This window comes from Talpa occidentalis, unplaced genomic scaffold, assembly GCF_014898055.3.
Source record: "Talpa occidentalis isolate TD23 unplaced genomic scaffold, MPIMG_talOcc4v2.1 talOcc4.3, whole genome shotgun sequence".
Taxonomy (NCBI): domain Eukaryota; kingdom Metazoa; phylum Chordata; class Mammalia; order Eulipotyphla; family Talpidae; genus Talpa; species Talpa occidentalis.
The window spans coordinates 19,930,422-19,952,727 of NW_023603184.1; the positions used below are offsets into that span (position 1 = coordinate 19,930,422).

Genomic DNA, 22,306 nt, shown 5'->3' on the forward strand with positions numbered 1-22,306 from the left:
CGCAAGAGATTATGGAAATTCAGGTGGTAATCTGATGAGGTGCTTTGATGACATGCTATCTTTCGCAAGTCTCCCTTTCCCCAGTCACAAACTGGTACAATATCCGGTATTATCATGTCTCAAAGAAGTTTCCTGAAACAACTAAGTGATCCCAAGGAAAAGAGCTTTGTTTATTTTACCATAATAAAAATAAGTGACTTCCTTTGCATGGCTAGTTAGTAAAGAGTTCTACTTAAAACAAACACCAAGTACAAAATGGAATGATTAAGTAGACTCAGATAACACAAAAACTTTAATATAACTCTTTGAAGTTCTGCCCAAGCTTCTAACTCATATTTATTTTAAAGCTCTTTATCTCACTGTATCCTTTTCCCATGGGTTTCAACATCTCCTGGAAAAGAATTTTTTTTTTTTCACTGTCTAGTGCTGTAGTTCTCAACAGGGGCAATCTCTCCCCCACGGGACAGTGGGTTATGCCTTAAGACATTTCTATTTTGCCACAACTGGCAGGAAATCCAAGTATCTAGTGTATTCACTCCAGAGATGATGCTAAAAATTTCACATGGGCACGACAGTCACTAGCAACAAAGAATTCTTATAGCCAAAAATGTCAGCAGTGCCAAGATTGAGAAACCCCGAACTAGCACACGATGAGGGCTGAAATTTAATGGAATAACTTAGAATCAAGTTTTCCAAGGATGCTGCAAACCACTTTGCAGAATACAGCTCTCCCGACCGCGTTTCATTTTTATTCTTACATAAAAAATATACATGTGTCATGCTGTGAGGCTGTTACATATCATTTTCCTTTAAAAAAATACCATTTTTAATAGGCTGGAGCTCTGCTCACTTCTATTTATCTTAAGATCTTTGCACATTTATTCACCTTTATGAAAAATGCTGTTACCACTACTGTCCTTTGGGCAAGTTCTTATCAGTACAGTTGTTTAGCAATGAAAATATGAAGTAGCTGAACACTGATACACAATTATTGCCTGGGACACAAAGGGCCAGGAGGTATGATTAAATACTGATAATATCTAGGGGAGAAGTGAGGAAGCAGGAGAGAGGCCTAGAAGGGTGAGTGTAACACATTAAATTAAAAGGTTGTTGATCAAGTCAAAAATACCCACTAGCATGAGGAACTACAGAAGAAAACTCAGATTTTGTACATTTAAGACAGAAGGTAGAAAAAAAAATCAGTCAAGGTTTTTATATGGCTCTAGGAAAAGATCATCTCATTTTTTTCCTTTTTTTTTTTGAAAAGATTTATTTATTTACAAGAACTGTGGTACAGGCCAGAGATGCCGGGGGTAGTGTGTGGGGGGGGGGTGAGAGGATTCACCAGAGACAGAGTGGGGTACAGAACAGGCGGATATACTGAAATACACTGCTGAGGGGAGCAGCAGGCGAGTCATGAGAGGTCTGCTGCGCCATGTGGGTTGCTCCCTGGCGGGGGATGGAACTCGTGCTGCAGTGGCTGAGGATAGCTTCATAGTGCCTAACCCCTTGCGCCACCAGGGAGGAGCTCATTTTTTTCTTAAATGTGTTATTTTTTATTGTGGTGCTGTTGGTTGACAACACTGTCTATGACTAGAGAATTATAGGTTCTGATGTTTTCAGACCTGTTACCTCAAATTACTTACCTCCAAAGTACCCATAACCCTCTAGCATTGTTCACTGGGTCCTCTCACCCCTGGGCTCCTCACCCACTATCTCAAATACTGGTAGCCTCAAATCTACACTCAGATTTCTAGGGTTTGTCTTGAATTACTTTTGACTGCACCTTTGTTTTGTCTTTCTGTAATCCACACATGAATGGAATCATGCAGTATTTTTCTTTTTCCTCCTGACTTATTTTGTTTACCATAATTCCCTCCAGTTCCAACCATGTTGTTGCAAATGGCAGGATTTCCTCTTTTATACGTATATATACAGCATTGCATTGTACACATACACCACATCTTTTTAATCTGCCCATCTCATTATTAGTTCTACCAGGCACAACTGCAATGTCTTTCTTTTTTCCAGGGTCAGCATCCTAAAATGGTTGTAACAGGCAATCTGGTGTGTTTGGCATAAAGTGAAAATAGGATCATTCTTCTCAAGAAATCAAGTCTGGTAATGGGCACCATAAAGAATGCTACCTTACCTACTGAAAATAAAAGAATAAATCATTACATTTCAGAAATGTTCACGTTATGGAAGAGAGGACAGCTGAAGCACAGCCAAGGTTATGCCTGGATTCTCCATAGTTTGAAGTCCATAATGAGCACACTGGTTACAACGGAGATAATGTTATGCCCTTAACATTCTAGTCCATGCATGAATGCAGACACAGATCCTCAATTTCAATTACTCAGGTAGGAATACAAATATACATGCACGCACACACACACGCACACACACACAGATACACAACTAACACCATGCAATAATTAAGGATTAAATCAAATGTTAAATTAAAAATGTACCAAATATCTAGAGATAGTTTGAGTTTAAATTTGCATTTATATTTCAAGTACTTTTCGAATTCTTTTGTGATATGCACTATATTCCAGGTTATTCTAACTGCTTACCCAGTACTATCCAATTTGATCTGATACCATGGCTGTGCATAGGTACTACTGTTATACAGGTGGAGAAACTGAGACACAAGAGACCATGAAAAATGGGCCCAAGGTAGTATATAAATTTTATATATTTTTTGGATAGTATATATCTTAAATCACACATACTATAGATATGTGTGATATATATTTGCTTATAAAGATCTCAATGGTGACCTATTAGAGAGTATATTATTTGCCTCACCTGTTTCTTCTCTGTAATCATAATAATTCCCTCATTGAGCTATTATGAAGATTAAATAATTTTTTAAAAAATGTAGAGTAGTAGCTCCCATCAAGTAAGTACTTTACTATTATTATTATTGATAAAGAATTTCTGGAGAAGTTGAAGGAACTTGTTCATGTTAAGATGCTTGGTAGAAAAATTTGTGTGGATTTAAACCCACCTCTTAACACTGAATAATTAGGATATAGGATATACAGAAGAGAGGAATTGCTGAGCCCTTTTTTTTTATTGCTCAAGTTTATAAAAAATAGCATTTTAGAATATTAACTGTGCATTTATGAATCTGATTTATTGCCAGCCAATTACACTTTTAAAATAAACTTTAATATTTTCTATTCTTTTGAGATGACTTCTCAGAGTACTAAATTTTCCATTTATTTGACTTTATTTGAGAAAGTAGCTATAATTAACTGAAACAGCACAGTTCTTAAATTAGGCAAAAATACTTGTCACAGGTGTGAACCTAGACCCATAAAAAATAGACAGTGTTGTAAATCAATGTTGCCTCAATAAACAATTAAAAATTACTGTTACACATTTCAGTTACACTGAAATTTTCCTTTCTTACATGTTCATTCCTCTACTCAACAAGCATTTCATGTTTCAATGCACATAATGCCCCAGCATGTCGTAATCCCAGCACAACTATTCCCTCAAGGAGAATAAATAATTTGCCAACCTTGACCTAGATTGCTTTGATTGAGAATATGCTGATTAATTTGCCTTTGTACACATTTTTTTCTTCAGTCTCTAAAATAGCTTTGTACCAGGAACATAAAATCATTTTCATTTGTCAGTAATAACTATGCTGATGCTCTCAACAGACATCTTGTTTTTTTTCTTGGAGATGTTAGTTTATGATAAAAACAGAAGCTAAAATTTTCTGATACTACCCAGGAAAGAATAATGTTAATGCTATTTTTATAAAAGTTGTGAAAATGCAAATACAGATAAAAGTAAGGATTTACTCAGAAACATAAGCTACGTTTACTAACAAATACCAGATTTCTGAAACTCTTAAGGTGTATACTAATGATGTAGTATTTTAATATTTGCACTTATAGTTGGATGGACTGAATCATGTCTGATATTAAGAAATCAAGAAAATATGAAATTATGGCCACAACTCAATAGCCACACAAAGGCAAGATTCAAGTAATATAACCTAAAAGTTCAAATTAGCAATGCAGAAATTAAGACTGTTAGAACCATATAACAGAGTTTCAAATTATGAATAAACCAAATTTCTAAAAATACAATCCAATTAAGTTTGATAATTTCTTCACCTCAATCAGGATTGGCCTAAGATTAAGTTTCTACAATATATTCTCAGACTATATTCATAGAAGTATAGTCATAGAAAACAAAATCATAAAAGTTGAACTGTAACTGGAAAACTACAATATACTGTTAGTGGTACTAATAGATAGTTCTCTGCCTTTTGCATTTATGAATGTGCTCCATTTATCTTAATAAAAATTGCTAGCAGAGAAAACATACTGAAGATAAAGCTTTAGCTTGCGTCTTAGACAATGCCTTCTTGGACATAAACTGGTTGCTTTGATTCAACTGCCATTTCACTTTGAAATATGACTATACAATCTCACATGTATGGGAATGATTGGGTCTTCTGCTTAGAGGTATATTCAAAACTACTTAGTAGTCAAGTCACTAAAATTCTCGTTTTTTCAGGAAAAAAAATCCAGAATACAGAGCCATTTCTTGTGAAAGAGTGCTTCAGCTGAGGCTGACCATACACCAAAATACCCATTGTGTATTCTGTCAGCTGTTTCCTTTCTCAAACATTTCAGAACTGAGCAAGATCATGCTTGGGCTTTAAGTTAGACACACTCAGATTTATAGGTGAGTTCTGTCACTTGGAAAGATAATGATCTCACCATCAATTTTACATCTGTAAAATGAGGATAATAATACCAACTCTTAGAATCAATATGAGTATTAAGTGCACTGGAGAATGACTAACAGATTTCAAAATAAGATTTTTCCTGTTTTTTTCTTTTTTTGTTTTTCAGTATAGAAAGAGCCCCAAAGCAGAAAACAATAGGTGAAAATTACTCCCACATTCCAAAGAAAGATGTTTGGCACATTTATAGATTATAAAGCAAAACAGCTGCTTCTCTTAGCACATTTCTCAGTTCCAATCTAAACACAAGAAAATATAGGAGATTAATAGGGGAGAAAGAGGAAAACTGCTGTATGAAGGAAAAGTACTGGTCTGTTATATGCTCGGTATACCCCCCCCCCCAGTGTCTTCACCTCCATCTCAAACCAGATGGTGGCAGATTCAAGAAAACTATTCCAGAGAGTGTGACTATGGGGGAGAATGGCTTCTCATCCACAAAAAGTGATAAAAAGGCACTTAGAACTTTGTGAGATTGCGACGGTAATGGGCCAGCTCAGGAAAATTCCCTTGAGTTCCCAAGGCATAGAAATCAATGTATCTCTGGAAAATTTTAAAGAACAGAGGTGCCAGTTATGACCCAAAGAGAGAATTCAAGATGTAGCTCCTTGCCTGTTAGTCCTTCTCAAATGAGTTGGGAGTAATGTTACTCTGTTACCTGGTAGGCTAGCTAAATACGTAGGAGGGTAAAGGAGCCCCAGATACCTTGAAAAAAGCCCATGAAAGGAGCCCCAGATGCCTGGAAAGAGTGCCTACCAAAGTGAGGAAGCCTTTACAAGATGAGGGCAGTATGCTGTACAATTCTGATTGCAAGAATGAGCAGGTATTATAAAATATCAGCAGGAAGTGCGACCTGCCTCCATGGAGATGTGAAGAAAAAAAGTGCAGAAGAGGTGTGGATGAATGAGATTGAATCAGAGGAAAATCCTTAAAAGCTGTTATGCAAGGAAGAAAGAGCTTGCTTCTGGGTTTTATAATAGTTGATGATAATAATACTGGCCAGGTAATAGCTATATGCACCCACTTCTTCCCACTGTGTACGAGCTCTAAAAAGTCCAGATGTAAATAAAAACTGGACGAGAAGGAGAGGAAAGGAAGTAAAGAGAGAAGAACATAAAGTCTACACTTCTCTCCCTCCCTCTTCTCCACTACTATTCTGCTGTTCCCTAAGAAGTAGTCTGGATCCATTTGGCCTGCTACAACAAAAATAACATAAACTGGATGGCTTGTAAACATTTGTTTCTCACAGTTCTGGAATTTGAGAAGCCCATGACCAGGGTGCCAGTAGATTTCTTCCTGAAACACAATGTCAATAAAAGTCACATACAACACCAGGAGCCCACGGCCTATGCTGCCACCTTTTCAATTTTCTCTAATGTTTTATCTTCTACATAGTAAAAATGTTACTTTGGCTAGAGAACTCATTGAAACAGATTTCTTAAAGACATTTTCTTATTTCCAGACACTAAGCATTACATGCAAGAGATACATCAACAAGGAATTTGATAACCCAGAGGTTAGAAGAAAAAAAATAAAGGCAATCAATATAAAATATTCTGGTTCTTCACCTGGACATAATAGCTTTAGATACTCTCAATAGTGAACTGTAAAATTCATTTTTGACATTGTGATTCAGGAAGAATTTATCAGCTTTGGTAATCATTTTTGATCTGGGCAATCTTGGAAGATCTGAGGCATATGGCTTATGAATATCAAGCATCAAATCTCAGAAAGCTAAAAAAGAATTAAGAAAAAGATGGATATTCAATAAAGATTTAAATCTAGAGATAAAGAAAGAGAAGAATCTTTATGGAATGGCTTTGGTCAAGGAAGATACAAAGATAAATGCACTTTGAATTAAACACTTTTGTAGTAATTTCCCAACCCTGCCCCAAATTTCTGTTGTATACAAGAACTGAAACAGAGCTTTGTGACCAAGACACCAACCTTCCTGTGTCTGGGAATCGTACTTATTAGCATTGCACAACTCTCCTTGACTGTGATTCCCAAAATCTATCCCAAATGTAATCATTTATTTATAAATGATTTTCCAAAGCTTTCCTACTACTACTTCTTTGGCTGAAACACATCACATCTTTAACAATCAATGAACTATCCATTCAAGAATTCATAGGTCACAAACTGTATTGTCTTTCACCACCAAATCCCCAAAGTGAAAGGTAATTCTGAGAATAGGTGAGAGAATAGGTGCTAAACGACTCTTATAAGAGACCATAAAATATAGAGATAGAAAGGTATTTAAACATATCAATATGTTATATGATAAAGATTAAGATAAGCTGATGAACACAGCCAACCTGTGTCAAAAAATAACTTGACAAAGGAAGAAATATTTAAGAAAAATTTTGAAGAAAAGTGATTTTCCAAGGTAAGAATGAGAAGGGGAAAATATTTTCTAGCATACCAAACTAAACATAGCTTGCTAAATCCTGATATAAAATGGTTTAAGAAAAAGAATGGACTTAACTGTGCTTCAGGTTCTGACTCGCTTCAGTTGGAACCTGATTCATACTCAACATTACAATAATGTTTATCTCTTGACTTTGATTCCTCTGGCTTTTCTCCATCATGAGGCTGCACAAATAGTCCCCCATCAAACATGACTATCTTCTCATGACGGCTTTAAGTCAGGACCAGTCTCGTATCGTTTCCCCAAGCTTACAAGGTAAGCCCAGCATTCTCAACTAACGTTCTAAATTCCACTTTCATTGGACAAGCTTAGTCTCCCTTCTAAATTAATGAAATAATCTATGGTCATAAATGCATCAGGCACACTTCCAGAGAATGTGGTTTTATCAATTACTATCCTATCCCTAATTAGAATGTTGCCAAAAAAAGGTTTCTTAAAATAAACGTGTCTAACAGTTTCTATAAAGAGAATATTGTTAGATGTAACTGCCCAAATAGGCCTTATGTATTTAATCCTAAAATCACCTTCTGAAAAAAAAAATATTTTCCTCACATAAGGCAGACAAATCTATTGGCATTTGGTCCCAAGTTAACCTGAAAATATAAAAGCATAGGGAAGTCATTAATATGATCAACTTTCATATCTACAGCTTCTCAGAATATAGAAGAATCTTTGGCCCAGTTACTAACCAGATGGTAAAATATGACATCTCTCAGTGGTTAGGCAATTATAAATTTATGTCTATGTGCCATTCCAACATGAAATGGAAAACAGGAACATGAAGGACCCAATTCAGTTTTACCCTGAAATAGAACTGAATCAGACAGACAAGGGTAATCTGCAAACCTTGGAGGGGTTTCTATAAACAGCCTAAGATTAGCTATTTCCTCCTCCCTCTACAAATTAAATAAATTTTTCTCTTTAGTGGGAGGAAGAGAAAATTTCAATGTTGCCTTGGGGACACATTAAACTTCTATATGAGGCTTAGTTTCCATCTATTTTAGCTGTAAAAGGATATAGGGTCAGAAACCTTGAGAGCAGAGGTTAAAGCCAGAGTTTGTTAGAATTTCATGAGTTAAGAATGAAAGTCTGGCTGTGTGCCTGGCTTAATGTTAATAGGCCTTGATCAGAAAAAAAGAGGAATACTAACATAGTTATCCCACAAAGAGCAAGGCATCTTTCTAACAGCACTGACCAAGGTGATTAACTTAGCATTTGAAGCCTGAGATTGTGGCTATAGTTCATCATGCCAACCTCAAAATCTCATCGTAAACATTCTACTATAAGCTTTCATTTGCACAAGGTGATGGGTAAATCAAAGTACTGAGGCCTAGTCCAAAAAATATAAAAAAAAAGTACCAGGAATCATCTACCAGGAGTTTATCTATCTCTATCTTGAACTCAATCACAATTTCATTCTCTCTCTTCTATAGAATTTAGTGAGCTCCACAAGGTATTAGCAGTAATGCAATGGCCACTTATCAATACTTCCATTAGCATGTCTTTGTATATTATAAGAAAGGCCACTTTTCAATTCATCGCTTTGAATTTTAAGTAGATGTACTCAATTCCTTTTAGAGTAATTCTGGCAGGCATTTAACAAAAATTATGGTGTTGGGGTTATTTCATTTTACAACATCACATTAGCATAAACTTTTCATTTTACCAGGATAGCCAAAGTATGCATATTATATAAACCCAGATTGCTCTTCTTGAGACACAATGAGTTGAAGGCTCCCAGGCAAAGCCATTAAGAAATCAGAGTAATATTAAAATATTTGACAAAGGAGGTAAAGTTTTCTATCAATTGGTCCATATTCTAAAGTCATATTAACCCTTTGCACTCCGCTGTCCCCTCTCAGGGGATATTGGTAGCCAATGTCCAGAATGGTTCGGAGTGCAAGGGGTTAATAACAAGTAATGAAGTTTCTTCATTCATAGCTCTCTTTGGGGGAATAAAACTGAAATGCAACACATCTTAAATCCTCTGGGAATTTATTCTCTATGTGGTAAAGTTATATTAAAAACCACACCCAATATCTAACAACTAAAAAAACTTAGATGCAAACTAAATGAAAAAAAAATTCATATTGATATTAATGCCATGGAAATAGTACCCTAAGGATTCAATATAGGGAAAATAGGATGTTGTTTGTAAAGGACTAGAAGGAGGGCTTTTTGGGAAGGGTTTGACTCTGAACTTATCTTGGGTAATACGTAGATAGATGTAAAAAAAATATTCTGGCAAGTATATAAATGGATGAACAAACATTATACAAATTCCTGCTGAGAACTATTGAGACTTTGTAGATATGAGTTACATCAAGTTATTATATAAGTGAAAGATGTAAAGTGTTTTTGCTAATAACAGGATATATTTCTTTAGACTCACTGGCTTAACTTTGTATGGAACAGCAATCACCTGTTATAATTTATTTCTCTCTGTTAGGAATATATACATGAACGTTAAAATCACATTATCACCTCATTGAGATTAGAATGATACCACTCTTCCCCTTCATCTACTATCACTTTATTTTCATTTTCATATCAACTTAGCAGGCACAACTCTCTCAATAGATTTTGAATGAATGAACACAACTGGACTCTGCTGAAAGCAGTTCCAAAAGATCTAGCATATCAAATAAATTCCAAAAATTTCATAAAACTTTAAAATGAGAGACCAATTGTGAGCATATGTACTTACAACAAAAATTAGAATGTGAACATTTCAAAATACAATACAAACATTTTGTAGAAGTTTAGCAATAGAAGAAAATTCTATGTACAGAGAGTTCACCATAGATATTCGGGAAGCAACATTTTATCTTAGTAATATCTTCCTAAATAATGGCATGAGAAATAATTTTTGGAAATTATTTTTAAAGAACTATATGAACAGTGATTAGAAAATGTAAGTCATCTTTGTGGTTGGGTAAATTTTGGGAAAAATGGGTAAATTTTGGAAAGATTGGGTAAATTTTGGAAAAAAATGATTTAGATACCAGAGCATCAGGTTTATAATGCAGTGACACAGAGTTACAGAAGTTGTGAACAAATGTACAAATGGGTCAGATGACCCAGGAAGGATTCCCTGGCTAATAAATGATAAGAGGTTTGTTATGGAAAATGTGGAGGAGAGATCAGATAGAACTCCATATAGGTGCATGGACTAGGGGAAATGAAGAAGGCAATCTTTCAGTCCCTCAGTCAGGCAATCAGTGATTCAAGACATATTTTTAAGAACCCTCTATTACCAGGCAACCTATGTGTACTGGGGCTATCCTGGTGGACATGAGGCAGAGAAGGCAAACACCATACTAATATGTATATAAGTAAACACTAAGTGTATTGCAATAAAGCTAAGGAATGGTTGAGATGACAGAAGGTAATCAACAAAATTAAGGACATAAGGAGAAGGAGGCATTTTCAGTGAGTTTAGTTTATTCATGTTGACTTTGAAGCACTGCCAATGTATCAAGGTGAAAGTGTCTTCCAAGTTCTTTACAGCATATGCAATTTTGGGAGAGAATCCATGCCTAAGGTGTAGCGGTATAGGTCAACAGTTGACTCTAAAGGAACAGAAGCACTAACTAGATCACAAATGGCTACAAAACAATGGTGAATACGACATGAGCATTTAAATCATGATTGGGCCAGTAAATACTATTTTTGCCAATAAACCTATTTTTTTCCCCAAGTATAATGATTTCACTACTTTGAAACTGCATGCTCAATACCCAATAAGACTCTCAACTAAAAAAAAAAAAAAAATAGCACGGACATCGTTTTTTTCCTATATTTTAAAGAAAATCTACAAAAGGGTGTTATAGCTCTCTTGATTACAGTACTATTTATATTACGAGAGAGGTCGTATAATACCAAAATATCTACAAATCGGCAATCAGTTGTAATTCACACAAATCTGTACCAAAAAATCTCAAAATAAATAAACAGATTCATTAGAAGACTCTCCTAGTTGCAACATGAAACTTTTTATTCTGCATGTACTTTTCACTGGACAAAGAGAAATGGGCAGTAATATCCACAGCTGTGGGGGCATTGCTTAACTCATTTTTGACATCTCATAATTATTTGTCATAAACCAGACTTTCAGAATTTCTTGATGAGTGCAAACTATGAGTGTATAACACTGTTCCCTCAAAATTGCAGAGCTGGAATAGAAGCTGCAGTTCTGAATAAGTAACACTAACAGCATTTAAAAAAATTCCTTACACCAAATTCTATCAAGTCTAAGTCATCATGTCACACATTAGCATAGCCAAAAGGAATATTACTTTGTTCTTAACCAGAAAGTAGCACACCTAGCATACTTCACATAATTTTATAAAAGGAAAGAAAAATAAGAGAGATGAATAGAAGATGGCAGTACTTTTTTTCTCCAGTTGATGAATAAAATCTTCATTTCATCAACATGAAACATGAACATCTCACATGAAAGACTGTTTTGTGATCCCAAAACAAAGTTTTGACAGACTTCAAGACTGAGTAAAACAATATTTATGACATTATGAACATTTTTCTGAGTTCACTGAATTTGTTTTCTGATATTTCATCCTATTGGCAAAACCCTCTGTTCTTTTTGCAGAAGTGTCTTTATATATTTCAGGAAAAAAATGCAACTCAAAAAATTAAAGCTGACATCAGTTATACCGCTCCAAAGTAAGGAGCGGTATATTACTTTTTACATATTACTTTTTACATATCTCACATCAAAGAATCACAAACATAAGTTAAGATACTCAAAAATATCAAGCTAAAGGTGAGCTTACCAGTGGGAACAGAATTGTAGTGCTGAAGTTCCAATTCACTAGAGTCATCAGAGAGTTCAGTCAAACAGGTTAACGTAAAATCTGAATTGGAAGCATGTTCCTGTCTGAAGTCTTCAGGAGAAAGATAATCCAGTTCAAATTTCACAGTCGACATTGCACAATTCTTAAGACTTATGTAAATCAAAGTTCACAAAACTGAAGTTTTATAAATCACACAAGGATGGAAATCACAGTACTGTAATCAGTAATCACTTCAGACTTTCTGGTAATTATTTTCACTTGAACATTCAAAAAAAGATAAAACATGCACAGCTGACCCTCTAAGAAGTTTTCTCTATCCATGCCATTCCTAGACAATTGACTTCAATAGGATAGATGGGTTTTAGAGTTGTTTTTCTTGTAGCTCTCTTGTGGCTTTTAAATGATAGCAGCACTAACCCCATCTCAGAGAGGTTGCAGTAAAAAGTTAAATGGGCTAAATGAAGACATGGGCAAGGCTGCTGAGATGCATTTAGTTCTTGGTATTAGAAGTTCTCATTCACATTTCTGTACACAAAAGATCAGCTGGGTGGGGCTAAGGACTGTCAGGGAATGCAACTTTAGTGCACTGGGCAGCTCATCAGAGGAATGTTTTAATTTGGAAGGAACTTAATCCTAAATGATATATCCTGGGTCAAGATTATGAGACTTCAGTCCAGCTATTTATTGAAAGATAATTATATTTGTAGTGATGAAAAAGTAAATGAAGCTTAAAAAGCTGCACAACTAAAGAAATCATCTACAAAATAATAAGGCAATGTTTGGGATGGGGAAAATATTTCCAAACAATATATTTGATAAAGGGCTAATGCCCCAAATATATAAGGAATTAATGCAACACATCAGGAAAAGCAAAGCAAATAATCCTATTTTTATAAAGGGCAAATAAAACCTGTATGTCTTCTAAAGAAGACATACAAGTGATTGACAGGTATACATGAAAAGGTGCTGAGTATTGCTAATCATCAAAAAGACAAGCAATAGTAATGAAAGAAAGAGTATGGAGAAAAGAGAACCTGTGAATTCTGTTGGTGGGGATGTAAATCTTTACATGGAAGACAGTATGGAGATTCCTTACAAAATTAAGAAATAGAACTACCATATGATTCAGCACTCTCAGGTCTAGGGATATATCCAATGAAATACAGCCAGTATTTCGAAGAGATATGAGCGCCGCCCACGGTCATTGCAGCATTATTCACTACAGCCAAGACAAGAACACAATCTGCATGGTTATCGATAGATAAATGACAGAGACCAAGAAAATTCCATTTCATATAGATATAGATATAGAGGTATAGATATTATTACTCACAGTAAAGAAAATCCTACAACTGATGACGTGGTAGAAAATGAAGGTGGTTTGCTAAGTGAAATATGTCTGACAGAAAAAAGATAAATACCACATCATCTCATTTATATGTGGAATTTATAACTCATGAAAACAGAAAATAGATTGATTGTTACCTGGGGCCAGAGGTAGAGAAAATAGGGGGATATTTGTCAAATGGCTATGAAGTGGTAAGTTCTAGGAATCAAATGAACAGCATGGCAACTATATTTTATATATTGTATTGTACACTTGAAAGCTGGTAAGAAAACAGACTTTAAGTGTTCTTACCACACATATAAAAATAACTAGATAAGATAATGAATATATTAATGAAACTTATTGTGGTGATTTCACAAATATATCAAATTATCACATGTAGACCTTAAACTTACACAATATTATGTGATTATATGTTAATAAAAATGATAGCAAAAGGTGAATTTCAAAAATGGTGATCAAGTAAGATACACAGCTTAAGAAAAAGCATATAAGGGCCTCCCTGGTGGCGCAGCCGTTGAGCGCTGGGCTGCAGCAAAGCTGCCCCCAGCCTCTGCAGCACCGGTTTAATACCCAGCTGCTGGCTGAGGGTCCCACATGGTGCGCAGACCTCTCCTGCCGTGCCCAATGCTCCTCTCAGCAGTGTTCTTTAGTCAGTCTTTCTGTTCTGTTCCCCGCTCTGGCTCTGGTGAATTCTCTCACCTTCCTGTGTTTCTGACTGTACCCGGTGCTTGTATAAATAAATAAATCTTTCTTTTAAAAAAAAAGAAAAAGCGGGCCTCCCCGGTGGCGCAGCGGTTGAGCGCTGGGTTGCGAAGCTGCCCGCGGCCTCTGCGGCGCCGGTTCGATCCCCGGCTGCTCCCCGGCCACAGGAGGAGGGTCCCACATGGCGCGCAGACCTCTCCTGCCGCCCGCTGCTCCCCTCAGCAGTGTACTTCGGTCCTTCTGCCTGCTCTGCTCCCTGCTCTGGCTCTGGTGAATTCTCTCACCCTCCCGCTCTTCTGACTGTACCCAGTGCATGTATAAACAAAAAAAACAAAAACAAATCAAATAAATAAATAAATAAAATAAAAACATGCCTCTATTAAAAAAAAAAAAAAAAAAAAGCATATAAGACTGAATTTCAAAATATGTGCAGGTGATCAACACAACAAAATACTAAAATGATAGGAGTTGAGGAGGCAGATACACTATCTGAAAGGTAAAACACTTGTTGTCTCTGAGAAGCTGAGCAGAAGACTGTGCTGGTCACCTCAGAAAATTTAATTTAGTATTTTAGTCATTCATTTTCTCTGCTTTAGTCTGTGCATCCATGATGACCATGGGAGGGATGACTGATTGTGTATCAAAGAGTAATTTAGTAAAAGTCTCATTCTTCATTTTAGGGAATAAATTAGGTGATACTCAAATTAGGTTTTTGATGCTCTGTTTTTCATTCTACCTAATTGTTTATTCATTAACTTGTTTCTTCATTTATAGAAGTACTAACAATCCACCCCATAGTAGGTATTAACTTAGATACTAAAATGTCTAGGCAGCATCATAATAAGGCTATGGACTGGATCTGGCCTCAGTGGGGAAAAGATGTTTGACTGATTCAAGATTTTAATTATGTCCATGGAATTCAGTGTTAAATTGATGGGTTACACATGGGAAATGAATTTTTAAAAGCAATTTTACCTTTTCTGTTCAGCACTATTTGAGAAAATAAAATATATCCAAGAATACTGCAAACCCACTTTTACTACAATATAAAATGTATTCTAGGTAAAAAACAATACATCTTACTTGTAATTAACTATTATAGATAAAAAAATATTGAAAGGAAACTGGCTTTCTGGTCCCTATCCCTTTTTAAATTATAGCCCAGATCGGGGAATCATCACTATTCCAACAGCATTTATACAACTATTATTTGGGAACAAACATGAACGATTTTAGATTAAATAGTGAACATAGTCAAGTTGCACTATTATACAACACTCAACATACATAGGAAGTTAAAAACAGGAGTTAAAAATGATAATTCAAAAGAAAACATTATCATTGTCTAAAGTAAAAATGAATTTCAGTAAATTTTTGAATACCTGAAAAAATCTTTTTCAATGATAAGACAAACAAAAGATAATATTAAAAAAATGGGACTATATCAAACTAAAAAACTTCTGCACAGTAAAAGAAACTATCATTAAAACAAAGACACCCAACTGAATGGGAGAAAAAACATTTGCACAGCATACATTTGACAAGGGGCTGATATCCATGATTCTACAAAAAATTCACATAACTCAAAAAAAGAAAACAAGGAACCCGATTAAAAAACAGGGAGAAGTGCTAAATGACACTTGTCCAAGGAGGATACAGAGATGACCAAAAGGCACATTAAAAAAATAAGTGTTCATCATCACTTATCAGGGAAATGCAAATCAAAATCACAGCGTGATACCATTTCACACTGGTGAGAATGGCCCATACAGAAAAGCCCAGAAAGAAAGTGTTGGTGTGGATGGGGAGTCTTTTATTGTCATGATCGTGAGAAAATAATCACTGGAAGAATTAACACATATTTCACTTGATAGCCAACTATAAATTTATTGCATGTTATTTTATCGAATGAATTTTGATCCTAGTTCTATTGATAAATCATTTTAAGCTATCTATAATATGTCCCAGATATAATTTTATATAATAGCTCACATAAAAGAGGTTCATATCTTGAATCAAAATTACTCAAAACCCTAAAATCTATCAAATTAATTAAACATCCAGATATTTTTTTCTCCAATACCTATATCAGCTACTGATGGAGAGTGAAAATGTTCTGATTTCATTACATTTTTTTAAGATTTGATACATACATACATACAAGAACTGGGGTATAGAGGTACAGGGGATAAGCAGATTCACCAGAGACAGAGTGGGGAGCAGAACAGGCGGATCTACTGAAATGCACTGCAAAGAGGAGCAGCAGGGGAGACAAGAGAGGTCTGCTATGCCATGCAGGTTAGCTCACTGGCCAGGAATCGAACTCATGCTACAGTGGCTGGCAATAGCTTGATAGCTTCACATCACTGAGACTTTAACCCCTGTGCCACCAGGGAGGCCCTCTCATTACATTTATAATCCATATAAGTAAGGCATATGCCTAAAGCCATGGATATTGCTTTCTAAATTTCTCAGATGAGTTTCTGAAAATTAATTTATGGAAATCAATCAAACATCAACAAATGTTTATAAATGCTTAGAGTTGGAAGCAGTCAACTTAGAAATTTTATTGGAAATAATAATGGAAGTTATTTATTTAAAAGTTTTTTCTATTCTTTCCATTTCCAATATACTATAGCCACAAAAATCGTTTAAATCAGAGAACTCCTGCACACTCACATGACTATTATCTTAAACCAAAGGTGCATTCTAATGCTAAAATGATGATTACATGGGTGTTCCTAAAATTGTGTTGAATCAAGCAATCAGACACAAGAAAGTCCCAGAATGATAACATGATTCTATTCTTCAATAATATAAAAAATGCACAAAATAAAATTGCATGGGCAAAAAGAAGATGAATATTCATTATAATGTTTGATTGAAATGGGATAGAGTTACATGTGGATTCTTATGGAACAGATTTCAATTCTGTTTTTTAAAAAGTCTTAAAATTCTGAGTAGGCCCTGGGGCTCAGAGGGTTAAGGATAAATGCACATCCTAACATCCTTAGCTTCAAGAAATTGCACATTATTTTTTAATGAAGAACTTAAACTGCATATCTCAGTAGAGATATTAAAATAGATAAAAGTACATTAGAAAAACAATCAGGGCTTTGATGGTATGAAGATACATCCTTGTAAAACTACAGACTTAGTTTAATGGATACCATACACTAAAACATTTTGTCATGCTATAAAATTGTGACTCGCAGTCAAGAAAAAAAATCTTCATTTTCCTGACTTCAAAAATAATTAGAAAAGCAACACAGAGTAATGGAAACAGTGGGAACTCTAAAGTCATAAGGACCTGGATTCAATCCTATCTCAGATATTTAGTACTTATGTGCATCTGTTAAGTTTATTTCACATATTTGAATCTGTTTCCCCATGTGTGAAATGTGGAATAATGATACATATGCCTAGAAGGACTGTTCTGAGAGTAAATGAGATATTATCGGCAAAGCTGCTAGCATAACTAATCTGCCTTATGACCACCTATTCATTCATGTTTATTAAGTGTCTGCAACATACCAGCCAATGCTTTTAGGCAGTCTCTCAAAATATGGGACAGAATAAACCAGTGTGATATGAAGAATAGTAATTACTACTATAACACACACACACACAAACACACACACACCAGTTAGGAAGATAGCAAGGATAAGGGTAGTCAAGGACGGGCTCTTGGAAGGTGCTATTTGCATGAAAAATAGAAGGAAAGAAAAGGTATGCTTTGTGGATATCTGGAGCAAGAAGCTTCCAGGCAAAGGGCTGAGACCATAGCAGGGTATGTGTTGTGCATGTTTGAGGACAGTAGGTAAAGAAAGGTTCTAATATGTCCCAGGAATGTAATCTAGAAAATAATATCACAAATAGTCTATAATCAACTCTATAATTAAGAACAAGGACACTTTTGGTCAGAGTGTCTGTAGCTATGTTCTGTGTCTATTTTGGGGAAGTTACTTAATATTCTGTGTTTAATTCTCCCTATAGATAAAATATCTACTAGGGTTGTTTTAAGAAATTAATTAGTTAATAAATATTAAGGTATTAAAACACAGCAAACAGCAAAGAACTTGCATTTTTACATTAATAACAACCAAAGAATCCAGTAGTGTCTTATTATCCTTTTAGTGAAAAATCAACCTCTATTTCCTATGAATATAGTCCAATGAGAATTACTGGATTTAATATTATGAACTATATTTTTTTGTGTGACTCTTATGGGTATTTTCTATTCTAGAAATACCTTTTTTGTTCTTACCTTGTTTTATTTTTAAGATACTTTTGGATAGAGTTAGTTTTTTTCTTTCCAAATTTTAGAAGTCTCTTAGGAGTTTTGTTAACTCTTGAACATAGTGAATTATACAAACACTCTGAAGATCGATGAATCATAAAATTCAAAGAATTCTAAAAGCCAAAAAGAAAAAAAATTGATGTTTTCTTTTTGAAAACTTTTGACAGTTGGGTTATAATCTACTTTAAAAGTGACTGAATTTTGGCAAACAGATTACAAATCGTCTTGCCTATGTTAATGTCTTTTGTATTTAGACTGAATTTGCTGCTTACTTTCTCATGCATTTTCCTATCCAATCTTGCCAACAAGACAGTAAAGGGGGTTTGATTCCCCCCATATTGAAGAAGCAGAAAGTATTATTTATGCAAAGTAACTTTAAATAATTATGAGGTTAAGTGTTAGAGGTAGAACTCAGTAATAGGCATCTGAAATTCAGCGTTTATTCCCTATTGCTATACTCTTGATTATTGGCTTCCCTCTCAAATCCAAATGTTGAAATTCTAATCCTAAAAGTATTAGGTGGTGGGCCTTTAGGAGGTGCTGCAGTCCAGACAAAACTTTCATGAATGAGTTTAGTGCCTTTTAGAAAGAGGCTCCCCCACCCCCATGTGGGGATACAATGAGAAGTCTAGGACCAGAAATGGGGTTTTCTTCTGACCATTTAGCTCCTTGATCTTGGAATGATCTTGAGAAATAATTTTCTAATGTTCATAAGCCACTGGTTTATGATATTATATCATAGGCACCTGAACAGACAAAGACACCTATCCAAAAACATGTCCTGATTTGTTAGTTTTACATTCACCTAATCTACCATAAAGGCCACACTAATGGCTCTAGCTCATAGAATTTATTATATTTACTAGTCATATAATACAAAACTGGTGATTTTATATTCTATTACTTTGTTTATAATATTGACCATGTCTTCAAATTTGATGATAAACTTCTGAATAGGCTTGGCTATATATACCTATAGAAGTATATAATCATTGGTTATAGATATATAGAACCTGGGAAATCTTTGACAAAGTAAAATATCTGCACTTGGAAAGATTACAGGATTTAAGCTTCAGACTGAAATTTGTTCTTTGATATTTATTACATCTATGATGCTGTGTAGTGATATAGAACCTTATTATCTTTTCTATTAAATGAGATGAATAATTTTTTTCTACCATGGTCATTATACAAATTCAATGTGCAGGATGACAAAATATATTCCCTCTACCATTCTGAGCTCTTAGCAGAGACTATAAAAGAAAAGCAAACAGTTTATAAGCATAAATATCATGCATATACACTAGAGATACTGAGGGAAAATGAATACCTTCTCAAGCAACTTAAAATTCAGGCTTAAATACAATATTAGTAAGTAAATAGGAGAGAGGATGTATGCTTCTTATGGAAGAATAAAAGGTTTTATAGTGTTTATCAATATCTAGTATTCTCACTTGTAAAAAAGAGCAATCTTCCTTGGCTGATGAAACTTTCAGGGAGGTCTCTTTTAGGGAGATAACAGGCATTCAGAGAAATCCTCTATCTGTATTTGCTATTTTTCAAGTGCCTACAGCTTAAAATGATCAATATATCAAAGCAGAATATTTTGGAGTGGCAAGTCCTGTCCTCTTACAGTCATATTTTAGAATGGCCTCTCTTGCTAGCCTTCAAATGTAATCATCTACCATTATCTTGAGCATACTTAGGCTATCATTGCAGTCATGAGAATGCACCTTGCAAATGTCCAACTATATACAGCTGTAGCAATCTGAAATCCATTGCAGGGATTTTTGCCAAGGTTCCACTTCCCACTGGCTGCTCCTAGTCAGAGATAGTGTTGCAGGGTTGCTAAGGCAAACCCATTACTGGAAGAATTAGGACTCCTAGATGACTCTGACCTTGCTCAAGCTTTCTTAAATTGCATTGCAGTGAAAGTCAATCCAACCCAACCTTCCCTCCCTTTCTCTTTCACACATGGGTTGGATTTTCATCAGTCTATTTACTTTCTTACCTTCCCTGACTCCTTCATTATTAATAGCTGTTTCCCTATAAAATTACTACACATTTAACATGGTCTTTTGACTGGTTTGCAAAGAAAATAGATTAACAAATCAATTTAGAGAGAGGAGAGCAAAGTGGGGAGGGGTGCAATGGACTATAGTGGAAGACATTTGGTTCCTTGATGGTTGGCGTGGTGTGGTAACATACACCTGAAGGGTGTGATTCCATAGCTCCATACCACATACAACATTTTAAACTAATGCTACCGCAATAAAATAAATGAGTGAATGTAGAGTTGTTCAGTCATATGTAATACATAATAAGTAAACAGCAGCTATAAAATGCAAGACACTGCTAAATTTGAGTATGGCTACAAGTAACAAGATGATACAAAAGACATAAAAAAAAAAAAACACTGCTCATAAAAACCCCCAATTTCTCATCAGATTGAAATGTAAACAGGAAAATAAGGTAGTCTAAGAGCTAAAACACATATTCTTGGAGGGGGAAGATGCAGCCAGACAGGGTCTTTGAGCCACTGCTTCCCAGAAATACTGAGGATAAGAACTGAGAGGGAGCAGCCATGTCTAGAATATAGGCATGGAATGAGGACTAGTGTCAGTAAAAAGGAGAGCCAAACTCCATAGGCAGGAAAGGAAAGACTGAGATATAATAAGTCAGGGACAGTGCCAGTGCACTGTGGACACTATCAGACCTTTCCCCAATGTCCCCCAGTCCTTCACAGCAGCCTGGGAAGGAGAGAACATAATTCACTGTGAGAGCATAGCCTGTTCACAATTCATCAAAAGACATCCAGGTGACCCACCTGAAATATAAATTTATTTGGTAGCTTTTAGGTAGCAGAATTAATCAGACAGGCTATTTATTAAATACAAGAAAAATAAAGCAGTAGACTGTATTAATTGGGTTTATCCTGTATCAAACAGCTTCAAAATCCTAATGTTTATTTATTGTTCATGTATCTGTGTGTGTCCTACAGAATAAGAGATTAATCTTGAGCAACAACTTGCTTCTCTTGAAGTCATGGCAACTTAAATCATCTAATCTTCACAAAGATTTCATTAAAGTAACTTATAGTATATTAAAGGCTTCACAAGAAGAAATCTCCAAATAAAGAAAAATAGATACTTTTTGTTTCCAGATGGAATTTCTCAACTTTGCTTTCAATTTAATAGTCAGTTTATGACCCAAATCATACTGAGCGAAATGGTGGGAAAACATCCTTTTTGAATTTTACATGAATTCATTTTCTAATTAATTATGCAGATATCAGAACAGAGAAATACAGTTCAAAAGGGTATACATGCTTTAATCATTTTAAATCTATTTTTCTTTGAAGTCAATGAAGTTCCCCCCCCAAAAAAAAACACTGTAGGATTATGTATGTGAATATTTATATTGTTAGGTGGAGTCTGATAATTCTCCAAAGTAGATGATTTATTGCACTAATTGGATAGGTTTTCTTAGCAGGATTCTCAAAGTCTGTCTGCTAATAATTGAGAGCATTTCATGTATCAACTCATTCTTAATCATTGGAGTATGGAGACAAGTGTAACATTTGAGTGTTTCATTATAACTTGTGATAAGTCCTTCAAATAAATTATCTTTTGTAATCTCATACCTATTATAAAGTGGGTATTTTAATATTTACTTTAAAGAGAAAATTAAGGCTCAGAAAGTTTAGTAACATCCCAGTTCACTCAGCCAGTTATAAGGGAGACAGGATATGAAACTAGGTCCTTATGACCTGGAGTTTATACATGTAACAGCACTCATGCTCATTCTATGCTTGCTACTTTACACATACCAATAGAAAATCAATACTCCGAGGAATCAATTTAATATTAATTCTATACTCCTTAAATATATAGATTTGAAAACAGATGCACTTTTCAAAATTATTTACTAG

The 22,306-nt window shown here is 35.0% G+C and overlaps 1 protein-coding gene across 10 annotated transcripts in view; it reads right to left on the minus strand.

The window, feature by feature from the left end:
- Window positions 1-22,306, minus strand: part of ANO3 (anoctamin 3) — a 391,782-nt gene that overhangs the window by 259,924 nt on the left and 109,552 nt on the right. For 7 of the 10 annotated variants that reach the window (XR_008553472.1, XR_008553471.1, XM_054699326.1 and 4 more), the window contains exon 1: window positions 12,002-12,516. The exons of 2 other annotated variants lie outside the window; for them this stretch is intronic. Coding sequence is in view for 5 of the 8 variants with exons in the window: in XM_054699326.1 (XP_054555301.1) it covers window positions 12,002-12,155 (154 nt within the window). In the remaining 3 variants the exon portion in view is untranslated. Of the gene's footprint in view, window positions 1-12,001; window positions 12,517-18,342; window positions 18,398-22,306 lie in introns of those variants that run through there. One more of the 10 variants, XM_054699332.1, reaches the window with a different exon arrangement.